Source organism: Pleurodeles waltl, chromosome 8 (assembly GCF_031143425.1).
Source record: "Pleurodeles waltl isolate 20211129_DDA chromosome 8, aPleWal1.hap1.20221129, whole genome shotgun sequence".
In the NCBI taxonomy this organism is placed as follows: domain Eukaryota; kingdom Metazoa; phylum Chordata; class Amphibia; order Caudata; family Salamandridae; genus Pleurodeles; species Pleurodeles waltl.
In genome coordinates, this window is record NC_090447.1 from 213473353 (window position 1) to 213487234 (window position 13882).

The window sequence follows — 13882 nt, forward strand, 5'->3', positions numbered from 1 at the left end:
CCGAAGGTCCACCAAAGCGGTGTTTTGCGGTGTCGATGCAAGATGTTTCCCGATCGAAAACAATACCGACGCTTTTCGGCTTTTCCGATTCGAATCACGGAGCGAAGAGGAACATGTCCGAACCCGATGGCGGAAAGAAAACAATCTAAGATGGAGACGATGCCCATGCACAATGGAGCCGAAAGGGAGGAGACACTCGGTCCCGTGACTCGAAAAGACTTCTTCGAAGAAAAACAACTTTTAACACTCCGAGCCCAACACTAGATGGCAGGAACAGTGCACAGCATGTGTATCTGCAGCTACACATGCCATCGAGAAAATATATATGTAGGAAGTTGGCTCTGTATGTGCTATTTCAAAGTAAGGAATAGCATGCACAGAGTCCAAGGGTTCCCCTTAGAGGTAAGATAGTGGCAAAAAGAGATCATACTAATGCTCTATTTTGTGGTAGTGTGGTCGAGCAGTAGGCTTATCAAAGGAGTAGTGTTAAGCATTTGTTGTACATACACACAGGCAATAAATGAGGAACACACACTCAGAGACAAATCCAGCCAATAGGTTTTGTTATAGAAAAATATCTTTTCTTAGTTTATTTTAAGAACCACAGGTTCAAATTCTACATGTAATATCTCATTTGAAAGGTATTGCAGGTAAGTACTTTAGGAACTTTGAATCATTACATTAGCATGTATACCTTTTACATAAAACACAATAAGCTGTTTTAAAAGTGGACACTGCAATTTTCACAGTTCCTGGGGGAGGTAAGTTTTTGTTAGTTTTGTCAGGTAAGTAAATCACTTACAGGTTTCAGTTTTTGGTCCAAGGTAGCCCACCGTTGGGGGTTCAGAGCAACCCCAAAGTTATCACACCAGCAGCTCAGGGCCGGTCAGGTGCAAAGGTCAAAGAGGTGCCCAAAACACATAGGCTTCAATGGAGAGAAGGGGGTGCCCCGGTTCCAGTCTGCAAGAAAGGAAAGTACCCACGTCTTCGGAGGGCAGACCAGGGGGGTTTTGTAGGGCACCGGGGGGGGGGGGGGGACACAAGTCAGCACAGAAAGTACACCCTCAGCAGCGCGGGGGCGGCCGGGTGCAGTGTGCAAACACGCGTCGGGTTTTCAATGGAAGTCAATGAGAGATCAAGGGATCTCTTCAGCGTCGCAGGCAGGCAAGGGGGGGGCTCCTCGGGGTAGCCACCACCTGGGCAAGGGAGAGGGCCTCCTGGGGGTCACTCCTGCACAGAAGTTCCGTTTCTTTAGGTGCTGGGGGCTGCGGGTGCAGGGTCTTTTCCAGCCGTCGGGAAAGGGAGTTCAGGCAGTCGCGGTCAGGGGGAGCCTCGGGATTCCCACTGCAGGCGTCGCTGTGGGGGCTCAGGGGGGACAACTTTGGTTACTCACGGACTCTGAGTCGCCGGAGGGTCCTCCCTGAAGTGGTGGTTCTCCACCAGTCGGGTCGGGGTCGCCGGGTGCAGTGTTGCAAGTCTCACGCTTCTTGCGGGGAGTTGCAGGGGTCTTTAAATCTGCTCCTTCGAAACAAAGTTGCAGTTCTTTTGGAGCAGTGCCGCTGTCCTCTGGAGTTTCTTGGTCTCTTGGAAGTAGGGCAGTCCTCTGAGGATTCAGAGGTCGCTGGTCCTGGAGAAAGCGTCGCTGGAGCAGGGTTCTTTAGAAGGCAGGAGACAGGCCGGTAGGACTGGGGCCAAAGCAGTTGGTGTCTTCTTTCTTCTTCTGCAGGGGTTTTCAGCTCAGCAGTCTTCTTCTTCGGTAAGTTGCAGGAATCTAAAATCTTAGGTTCAGGGAAGCCCTTAAATACTAAATTTAAGGGCGTGTTTAGGTCTGGGGGGTTAGTAGCCAATGGCTACTAGCCCTGAGGGTGGGTACACCCTCTTTGTGCCCCCTCCCAAGGGGAGGGGGGTCACATCCCTAATCCTATTGGGGGAATCCTCCATCTGCAAGATGGAGGATTTCTAAAAGTTAGAGTCACTTCAGCTCAGGGCACCTTAGGGGCTGTCCTGACTGGCCAGTGACTCCTCCTTGTTGTTTTCTTTGTTTCCTCCAGCCTTGCCGCCAAAAGTGGGGGCCGTGGCCGGAGGGGGCAACTCCACTAAGCTGGAGTGTCCTGCGGTGCTGTGACAAAGGGGTGAGCCTTTGAGGCTCACCGCCAGGTGTTACAGCTCCTGCCTGGGGGAGGTGTTAGCATCTCCACCCAGTGCAGGCTTTGTTACTGGCCTCAGAGTGACAAAGGCACTCTCCCCATGGGGCCAGCAACATGTCTCTAGTGTGGCAGGCTGCTGGAACCAGTCAGCCTACACAGATAGTCGGTTAAGTTTCAGGGGGCACCTCTAAGGTGCCCTCTGTGGTGTATTTTACAATAAAATGTACACTGGCATCAGTGTGCATTTATTGTGCTGAGAAGTTTGATACCAAACTTCCCAGTTTTCAGTGTAGCCATTATGGTGCTGTGGAGTTCGTGTAAAACAGACTCGCAGACCATATACTCTTATGGCTACCCTGCACTTACAATGTCTAAGGTATTGCTTAGACACTGTAGGGGCACAGTGCTCATGCACTGGTGCCCTCACCTATGGTATAGTGCACCCTGCCTTAGGGCTGTAAGGCCTACTAGAGGGGTGACTCATCTATACCTGCATAGGCAGTGAGAGGCTGGCATGGCACCCTGAGGGGAGTGCCATGTCGACTTACTCGTTTTGTTCTCACCAGCACACACAAGCTGGCAAGCAGTGTGTCTGTGCTGAGTGAGGGGTCTCTAGGGTGGCATAAGACATGCTGCAGCCCTTAGAGACCTTCCCTGGCATCAGGGCCCTTGGTACCAGAGGTACCAGTTACAAGGGACTTATCTGGATGCCAGGGTGTGCCAATTGTGGAATCAAAAGTACAGGTTAGGGAAAGAACACTGGTGCTGGGGCCTGGTTAGCAGGCCTCAGCACACTTCCAATTCAAAACATAGCATCAGCAAAGGCAAAAAGTCAGGGGGTAACCATGCTAAATATATCTAAACCTATTTAAACATTGCAGTTAATTCCTGTTACCTTTTTAAAACTGCAATAACATGCTTCTGCTTAAAACAAAGGCCTGTTATCTGTATAATATTTATTTTGGGCAGAGTCTGGGCCCCCCCCTGGGATCACTTCAGGCCCCCCTAGGGGGGCCCGCCCCCCAGTTTGAAGACCTCTGCCCTACAGTGTCTAAGCCAAACCTTAGACATTGTAAGTGCAGGGTAGCCATAAGAGTATATGGTCTGGGAGTCTGTCAAACACGAACTCCACAGCACCATAATGGCTACACTGAAAACTGGGAAGTTTGGTATCAAACGTCTCAGCACAATAAATGCACACTGATGCCAGTGTACATTTTATTGTAAAATACACCCCAGAGGGCACCTTAGAGGTGCCCCCTGAAACCTTAACCAACTACCCGTGTAGGCTGACTGGTTTTAGCAGCCTGCCACACTCGAGACATGTTGCTGGCCACATGGGGAGAGTGCCTTTGTCACTCTGTGGCCAGTAACAAAGCCTGCACTGGGTGGAGATGCTATCACCTCCCCCAGGCAGGAGCTGTAACACCTGGCGGTGAGCCTCAAAGGCTCACCTCCTTTGTTCCAGCACCACAGGGCACTCCAGCTAGTGGAGTTGCCCGCCCCCTCCGGCCACGGCCCCACTTTTGGCGGCAAGGCCGGAGGAATTAATGAGAAAAACAAGGAGGAGTCACTGGCCAGTCAGGACAGCCCCTAAGGTGTCCTGAGCTGAAGTGACTAACTTTTAGAAATCCTCCATCTTGCAGATGGAGGATTCCCCCAATAGGGATAGGAATGTGACCCCCTCCCCTTGGGAGGAGGCACAAAGAGGGTGTACTCACCCTCAGGGCTAGTAGCCATTGGCTACTAACCCCCCAGACCTAAACACGCCCTTAAATTTAGTATTTAAGGGCTTCCCTGAACCCAAGAATTTAGATTTCTGCAACTTACAGAAGAAGAGGACTGCTGAGCTGAAAAACCCTGCAGAGAAGAAGAAGACACCAACTGCTTTGGCCCCAGCCCTACCGGCCTGTCTCCCTCCTTCAGAAGAAACCTGCTCCAGCGACGCTTTCCCTGGGACCAGCGACCTCTGAATCCTCAGAAGACTGCCCTGCTTCCAAGAGACCAAGAAACTCCCGAGAACAGCGGCTCTGTTCAACAAAGACTGCAACTTTGTATCCAGAGGAGCAGATTTAAAGACCCCTGCAATCCCTGCAAGAAGCGTGAGACTTGCAACACTGCACCCGGCGACCCCGACTCGACTGGTGGAGAACCAACACCTCAGGGAGGACCCTCCGGCGACTCCGAGACCGTGAGTAACCAAAGTTGTCCCCCCTGAGCCCCCACAGCGACGCCTGCAGAGGGAATGCCAAGGCTCCCCCTGACTGCGACTGCCTGACTCTGAAATCCCGACGCCTGGAAAAGACCCTGCACCCGCAGCCCCCAGCACCTGAAGGAACGGAACTCCAGTGCAGGAGTGACCCCCAGGAGGCCCTCTCCCTTGCCCAGGTGGTGGCTACCCCGAGGAGCCCCCCCCCCCCCCCCCCCCCCGCCTGCCTGCACTGCTGAAGAGACCCCTTGGTCTCCCATTGAAATCCATTGGAAACCCGACGCTTGTTTGCACACTGCACCCGGCCGCCCCCGCGCTGCTGATGGTGTACTTCCTGTGTGGACTTGTGTCCCCCCCGGTGCCCTACAAAACCCCCCTGGTCTGTCCTCCGAAGACGCGGGTACTTACCTGCTGGCAGACTGGAACCGGGGCACCCCCTTCTCTCCATTGAAGCCTATGCGTTTTGGGCACCACTTTGAACTCTGCACCTGACCGGCCCTGAGCTGCTGGTGTGGTGACTTTGGGGTTGCTCTGAACCCCCAACGGTGGGCTACCTTGGACCCCAATTTGAACCCCATAGGTGGTTTACTTACCTGCAAGAACTAACATTACTTTACCTCCCCAGGAACTGTGAAAATTGCACTGTGTCCACTTTTAAAACAGCTAAATGTGTTTTATGTAAAAAGTATATATGCTATTGTGATTGTTCAGAGTTCCTAGAGTACTTACCTGCAATACCTTTCAAATGAGATATTAAATGTAGAATTTGAACCTGGGGTTCTTAAAATAAACTAAGAAAATATATTTTTCTATAACAAAAACCTATTGGCCTGGAATTGTTTCTGAGTGTGTGTTCCTCATTTATTGCCTGGGTGTATGTACAACAAATGCTTAACACTACTCCTTTGATAAGCCTACTGCTCGACCACACTACCACAAAATAGAGCATTAGTATTATCTCCTTTTGCCACTATCTTACCTCTAAGGGGAACCCTTGGACTCTGTGCATACTATTCCTTACTTTGAAATAGTACATACAGAGCCAACTTCCTACAGAATCCAACTCTGAAAATGGTTCGGAGACTGACAGCATTTGGGACAGAGGACCAAGTCGAAGATTCTGCAGTGAATTTGCTGTCAGAGCAATCATCTGATCATGAATCCACTATTAGTGCAGATGAAGAGCCTTTTTTTAGAGGAGGAACATTTGTCAAGAGTGCAGGAGGAGCAAACTGGATTGCAGCCAGGGGCTGGAAGGCTTCCCATTTGAAGTGCTTAACACTGGGTTGCTCCTAACATGGTGCAGCCTGTTTTGATTGCCTTTAGTGGTGTTGCAAGTGCAGAGTCAATACAGACAACCTTTTGTCTATCGATTTCTTCCAACTGTTTATCGAAGATGTGTTTTTGGATGATATTGTTGAGCAGACTAATTTGTATGCCGAACAGTTTTTGAGTGACAACAGTGCCATGCTTAAGACCCAATCTAGAGCAACCTATTGGACTCCTACAAATCTCCAAAAGATTAAGAAGTTCTAGGGTATAACTTTGCTGATAGGATTAAGAAGAAAGCCCTCACTATCTTTATACTGGTCTACTTATCCCTTGATGGCAACAGCAATATTTCTACCAACTAAGAGCAGAGATCGGTATTTGCTTCTGCAACAGATGCTGCATTTTGTGGATATTGGTACAGCATTGGCACAAGATCACCCTGATTGTGACAGACTTTAAGATTCGGCCGGTCCTCGACCATTTAGTAGACCGTTTCTCAGGGTTATATGTTCCAGGGAGATATCTGTGGATGAGTTTCTTATCTTGTTCAAGGGCTGTTTGGGTTTCAGACAATACATCCCCAGCAAGAAGACACGTTATGCCATCAGGCTGTATATGCTGTGTGAAAGTGCCACTGGATATGCATACAATTTCAGGGTGTACATTGGTAGAGATTCAACTGACCCCCTGGTTGCACTTCAACTTTTGAAGTCACTGAAACCAATTGTGTGGGAACCTGACAGAAAATGTTCAATACAGGTCAACATGTATACGGGGACTATTTCTACACAGGTGTGCAATTATTTAAAGGCACTGTGGCATGTGCACGATCTGCTCTAACCATAAAGGTAACCTAAAGTGCTTGTGTGATGGGGGAAAAAAAAAAAAAAAAAAACCTTTTTAAAAAAGGGGGACAGAGCAGTGTCTTGCATATTAATGAACGTCTTGCTTTGAAATTTTGAGACAGAAAATTAGGAGTGTTGATACATTCTGCCCACTCTGCATTACGCGGAGTTCTGGGCAGATTCAGCCAACCACTGCGTGGGGGGAATTTTTTCCTCGGACGCGCCTCGCCAATGGTAAGTTGGCAAGCGAGAACTGGCATCCCATAGTGAGTTTTCATGTATCCGGTGAGATTTTTTTTTATTTTTTTTTTTTTAACCAAAAGCCGATGTGGGCAGTCGAAAACCTTTGCAGTGACAAAGCTGCTGCTAGAGTAGAAAATCTTCTTGAAGGGCAGCAAAATAAACTGGAACAGCAGCGACCTGTGGCACGCCACGTGGTGCCGCTCACGCCAATTTTTCAGGGCGGAATGAGCATCTAAAAGTAAGTTCGAGAACGGTGACATTACAATTTCTGTCCATCCATGGAATCTCAGAGTTTTCATGTAACTCCACAAGAAGAGATGCCCACGTGCTCACATCTCTTCATGATGAAAGTACTTCACCTGTGACTGTTTGGGGGTCAGGTAGCAGAAGTGCACAAACCTCTGTACATTTTAGACTACTGCAAGCACATGGGGGGGGGGGGGGGGGGGGGCAACAGATAGAGTAGAGCAAAGTTTGTACCCTTATAATGCTTCTCAAAATCCATATATCTGGTACAAGAGGTTGGCTGTTCATTTTTTTTTTTTTTTTTTTTTTACTTGCCATCCTTCAATACATAGATTGCACTCAAATATTATTCTAGATTGCAAGATGAGTTTCAGCAGTCTAACAGGCAGCCTTGTAGTCGAGCAAATAAGTGGTGCCAGAACTGGAGTGGTAGAGGATGTGACTAGATTGAAAAACAAAAAAACAAAAAAAAAAATCACCACTTTCCTGAATATATTTCTGCCATACCCAAAAGACTTTCCTTGTCCGAGATGAAGTCTGTGCACGAAGAGGAGTATGAAAGGAGAGACGTGTATACTGCCCAGAGTGCCCTTCTAATCCTGGCCTATGTGTGCCCACGGTTTAAACAGTACCATATGCAACTGAAGTATGAGAGTAAAAGAAAACTGACTGTGGTCTTATATTGCTATATGTTTTCTGTTTAGATACCTGGCTGGAAGTAGTTTGGTGTGCTTAGTTGTACATGTTGTGTAGGCAGACATAGTTGGAATTTCCTCTTCCACCAATAGGTTGGTTCTTTTTATTAGAAAAATACTAAAGTAAAAGGGACTCCTCACATAAGGACTCTCATTGACCTAGGTTTGACCTGGCCCTCTTCCTGTCGCAGGCACTACGCCCAGCCAAACAACTGGGACAACATTTTTATTGGAACAAGTGGGGAGAATGCTGGGTGCTAAGAATTTTTTTTCTGCCAATTCCAGAATTTTGCGTCACAGTAATGCAAGGAAAACAAACAACTTGTTTTAGCAAAATTTGAGGTTTGCAGGGCATTGTGGTTAAGAAAACATTGTGGGAGCCATGTGAGGCACACCACTATGGACTCCCCTTGGTGTCTAGTTTTCAGACATTTCTGGGTTTGGTAGGTTTCCCTGGTTGGCCATCGATCCCTGACCACAAAAGAACTGTTATCCCATTGTGACAGCAAATGTTAATGTCTCAACGTTGTATTTTGGGGCCTTTACTATTGAGGGAACTAGGTCTACCCACTCAAATGAACTTTCCATCATAAAAATGTGAGAAAATGTGTTTTTAGTCAAAGTTTGAGGTTTGCCAAAGGCTTCTAAGAAAGAAAGCCTGGTGAAAGCTATGCAAGTAACCCCACCCCATCTCTTAGTGTCAAATTCCCCAACATGTGCAGGTTTCAAGGTTTCCGCAGGTGCCGGCTGAGCCAGCACCCAAAACCCACAGGTACTCACATGGCAAAAACAAAGTGTCAGTTTTCAGTGGGAAAATGTGGTGTGTCCAGGTTGCATTTTGGGGCATTTCCTGTTGCGGGCACTAGGCTTACACACAAAGTCAGGTACCATTTATATCAGGAGACATGTGGGAAACACAATAGTGGAATGTAAGGAAATGCCTCCTTGGCATGGTTGCCCCCTGACTTTTTGCCTTTGCTGATGCTATGTTTACAATTGAAAGTGTGCTGAGGCCTGCTAACCAGGCCCCCGCACCAGTGTTCTTTCCCTAACCTGTACTTTTGTATCCACAATTGGCAGACCCTGGCATCCAGATAAGTCCCTTGTAACTGGTACTTCTAGTACCAAGGGCCCTGATGCCAAGGAAGGTCTCTAAGGGCTGCAGCATGTCTTATGCCACCCTGGAGACCTCTCACTCAGCACAGACACACTGCTTGCCAGCTTTTGTGTGCTAGTGAAGACAAAACGAGTAAGTCGACATGGCACTCCCCTCAGGGTGCCATGCCAGCCTCTCACTGCCTATGCAGTATAGGTAAGACACCCCTCTAGCAGGCCTTACAGCCCTAAGGCAGGGTGCACTATACCATAGGTGAGGGTACCAGTGCATGAGCATGGTACCCCTACAGTGTCTAAGCCAAACCTTAGACATTGTAAGTGCAGGGTAGCCATAAGAGTATATGGTCTGGGAGTTTGTCAAACACGAACTCCACAGCACCATAATGGCTACACTGAAAACTGGGAAGTTTGGTATCAAACTTCTCAGCACAATAAATGCACACTGATGCCAGTGTACATTTTATTGCAAAATACACCCCAGAGGGCACCTTAGAGGTGCCCCCTGAAACTTAACCGACTGTCTGTGTAGGCTGACTAGTTCCAGCAGCCTGCCACACTAGAGACATGTTGCTGGCCCCATGGGGAGAGTGCCTTTGTCACTCTGAGGCCAGTAACAAAGCCTGCACTGGGTGGAGATGCTAACACCTCCCCCAGGCAGGAGCTGTGACACCTGGCGGTGAGCCTCAAAGGTTCACCCCTTTGTCACAGCCCAGCAGGGCACTCCAGCTTAGTGGAGTTGCCCGCCCCCTCCGGCCACGGCCCCCACTTTTGGCGGCAAGGCTGGAGGGAACAAAGAAAGCCACAAGGAGGAGTCACTGGCCAGTCAGGACAGCCCCTAAGGTGTCCTGAGCTGAAGTGACTCTAACTTTTAGAAATCCTCCATCTTGCAGATGGAGGATTCCCCCAATAGGGTTAGGATTGTGACCCCCTCCCCTTGGGAGGAGGCACAAAGAGGGTGTACCCACCCTCAGGGCTAGTAGCCATTGGCTACTAACCCCCCAGACCTAAACACGCCCTTAAATTTAGTATTTAAGGGCTACCCTGAACCCTAGAAAATTAGATTCCTGTAACAACAAGAAGAAGGACTGCCCAGCTGAAAACCCCTGCAGAGGAAGACCAGAAGACAACAACTGCCTTGGCTCCAGAAACTCACCGGCCTGTCTCCTGCCTTCCAAAGAACTCTGCTCCAGCGACGCCTTCCAAAGGGACCAGCGACCTCTGAATCCTCTGAGGACTGCCCTACTTCGACGACGACAAGAAACTCCCGAGGACAGCGGACCTGCTCCAAAAAGACTGCAACTTTGTTTCAAGAAGCAGCCTTAAAGAACCCTGCAACTCCCCGCAAGAAGCGTGAGACTTGCAACACTGCACCCGGCGACCCCGACTCAGCTGGTGGAGAACAAACACCTCAGGGAGGACCCCCGGACTACTCTACGACTGTGAGTACCAAAACCTGTCCCCCCTGAGCCCCCACAGCGCCGCCTGCAGAGGGAATCCCGAGGCTTCCCCTGACCGCGACTCTCTGAAACCTAAGTCCCGACGCCTGGAAAAGACCCTGCACCCGCAGCCCCCAGGACCTGAAGGACCGGACTTTCACTGCAGAAGTGACCCCCAGGAGTCCCTCTCCCTTGCCCAAGTGGAGGTTTCCCCGAGGAAGCCCCCCCTTGCCTGCCTGCAGCGCTGAAGAGATCCCTTGATCTCTCATTGACTTACATTGCGAACCCGACGCTTGTTCTAACACTGCACCCGGCCGCCCCCCGCGCCGCTGAGGGTGAAATTTCTGTGTGGACTTGTGTCCCCCCCGGTGCCCTACAAAACCCCCCTGGTCTGCCCTCCGAAGACGCGGGTACTTACCTGCAAGCAGACCGGAACCGGGGCACCCCCTTCTCTCCATTCTAGCCTATGCGTTTTGGGCACCACTTTGAACTCTGCACCTGACCGGCCCTGAGCTGCTGGTGTGGTAACTTTGGGGTTGCTCTGAACCCCCAACGGTGGGCTACCTTGGACCAAGAACTGAACCCTGTAAGTGTCTTACTTACCTGGTAAAGCTAACAAAAACTTACCTCCCCCAGGAACTGTGAAAATTGCACTGTGTCCACTTTTAAAGTAGCTATTTGTCAATAACTTGAAAAGTATACATGCAATTGAAATGATTCAAAGTTCCTAATGTACTTACCTGCAATACCGTTCAAACAAGATATTACATGTTAAATTTGAACCTGTGGTTCTTAAAATAAACTAAGAAAATATATTTTTCTATAACAAAACCTATTGACTGGATTTGTCTCGGAGTGTGTGTACCTCATTTATTGTCTATGTGTATGTACAACAAATGCTTAACACTACTCCTTGGATAAGCCTACTGCTCGACCACACTACCACAAAATAGAGCATTAGTATTATCTATTTTTACCACTATTTTACCTCGAAGGGGAACCCTTGGACTCTGTGCATGCTATTCCTTACTTTGAAATAGCACATACAGAGCCAACTTCCTACATGGAACATTTGCTATCACCAATTGTGCATCTGTGCCTTCTAAACGTAGGCCACTGTGGAAGAAAAAAATATATTTTGAAAAATGCCCTCTGAATCAAATGCTAATATTGGTACCCACAAATTCAGATAACCACTACTCCGAAAATCCATATCTGGTATCCATTTCAGAAATGCATAGTCTTCCTTGATACCAATTGTTCACTCTTTTTGTATTTTACAATATAAATTGCTCTCTACTCAGTAAGCAAGGAAAAAGCATTGTCAGATGCAGATCAGTTCTAGCTCTGGGTATCTTAGATTCTTGGAAAACCTACAAACCCTATATATCCCTGCAAGGGGAAAAGGTCTAGGGGACGTACTGATATATGTAAATCAGCCATGGTGACACGGAGTTCCAAATGAAAGTTGTCAAAAGTTGTTTTTCCCTTAATCATTTTCAATATATATTTTTATCATCTCAACAGTTTGCTTCTTTGGGAAAACCTTGGCGGAGCTATACAAATGACCCTTTGCTAAACTCAGAATTGTGTGTTTTCCGGGATCACCCATTGTTTTCACACAAATTTGCGCTCCAGACTGGAAATAGACTGAAAGCATACAAATTGGGAAAAATAAGTTGCCTCTTTGAAAAATGGCATAACTGTGTTTAAAAAAAATAAATGTTTTTTTTTTTTTAACTAGTTTTGCATGTGACGTTAGCAGAGCAAACCTTTCATTGATACCATTTTTAGTAAGATGCTTTTTTTGAGGAACACGTTTCCTATTCCCCACCCAAACAAAAATTAGTTATATTTTAGCTGTTTTCTCGTCCCCTCCAAGGGAATTCGCAAACTCTGGGTACCCCTAGACTTACCAGGATTTGGAGAAAAAGGACACCATTTTGGCATGGATACCTTATGCAAAAAGTGATAAAGGCCTAAGCATGAACTACCTCAAATAGCCAAAAAGCAGACAAAGCATTCTAGGGTGAAAAGGCTTAGCAGCCCAGTGGTTAAACGTCTTGGTCCTGGGCCAGGACACTTTTTTTTAAATCAAAACAATTGACAGAATGGCACCATTCCAGTTCAGAATACTCATTTTCTTTCCTTACTTGGATATCCTGCAGACATATTTCATGTGCATCCAATGAGCACTGAAGCCTTGGCTCAAGAAGTTTCTTGAGATTTCCAATTGGTTCATTTATGTCAATGGCCTGGCTCACAAATTCTGCAGTTGTGTAGGTCTGCTCCACAATGCTGCAAAATAAAACAAGGAAAATATTTTAATGTATAAATTCCAAGATGCATATTCGTTTTGCATATTTACAGTCAGATGAAATACAACTGTAACAGCAAAGGTGGGTGCAAATATAGACATTTGACAAAAGCTACATAACTCAGAGGGCTTTGATTACAGTTTATTTAGCTACAGAATTGAATGCTTTCTTGAAAATAATGCAGTTTTCTAATCAACATAAATAAAATACTGAATATAGCAAAAGCACAGAGTTAAGAAACAACAGTTGTAATCATTGCTCTCCATCATGGGAATCTTAATGGAAATCATAAATACAAAACATCCTTGTACATGTATGTTATCTAAACAAGATAGAATCTTTTTTTGTAAAATCATAGATTAGAACAACCATTTTAGCAGCCCTTCTACTGCCTTTGTCATTGAAACTTAAACTTTCATTTCATTAAAACAGAAGGTAAGATCTTTTTATGCCCTTTTATAAAGAAAACGATTAACGAATCAAGGTTCGTTACTGCCTGTAGCTCTTTTTGTTACTTGCAAAAAATAAATAAATAAAATAAAAATAAACAAACAAAAAGACAGTCAAGGAGCAGTATCATGAATCTAACAGTTGGTATTATACTTATATCATCGCTAGGGCAAAGAGGGGGCTGTCTACAACTTAAATGAAGATTCCCATAATAAAGAATTGAGATTACCTTCAACTAATGTCCCTCTCCATCATATTTATGCTCAATGATAGTCATTAATCCTGAATACAGCAAAGGCAACAATATATGGAACCCTGATACAGAGGCCTAATATTGCTGGATGATAGTATAGATGCTGGAGGAGGAATACTCACCAGCCAATCTTTATTAAATGTAATAAGAGGGAAACAATGTATTTTTTGGGTTAGAGGGCGGCCAAGGTGGTGGTTCGTGTCCATCTATAACTGGAGCTGCTGTACTTGTGCTAACAAATTTGTTTAAACAAAACACACTGGACCAGACGATGGGTCAGACAGATTAACTTCAAGCGGCTGCTACCCCAAGGTGTGTCTCATTTTACCACTGAAGGCCCACAAACGTGTTTCAAAAAGATTCACTATGTTGGTTTTAACGGTAGAGAGATTATAAGAGAAAATATTTAAAAACTGCAATATATTTCCAATGAGACTGAGCTGGCATTCCATACACAAGTCATTCCATGAAGGTCATGTCAGTCCATCAACTCGTACAAATGATTTTACGTACACAAACTGGAACGTCTCAACCATAAGACCCAGGAATCCTCAGTCTCCTACACTTGTTTGTGCCCCTAGTTCAAACCAAACTACAAATATTTTCTAGACTGTCAAAGCAATAACCCTGGAAATCATGAAGCAAGCTGAGA

General features: G+C 46.7%; 1 protein-coding gene across 2 annotated transcripts in view; it reads right to left on the minus strand.

Annotated features, from left to right (window-relative positions):
- Positions 1-13882, minus strand: part of GABPA (GA binding protein transcription factor subunit alpha) — a 261838-nt gene that overhangs the window by 192565 nt on the left and 55391 nt on the right. For both annotated transcript variants that reach the window (XM_069204087.1, XM_069204086.1), the window contains exon 3: positions 12363-12507. In XM_069204087.1, coding sequence (XP_069060188.1) covers positions 12363-12507 — 145 coding nt within the window. The remainder of the gene's footprint in view (positions 1-12362; positions 12508-13882) is intronic.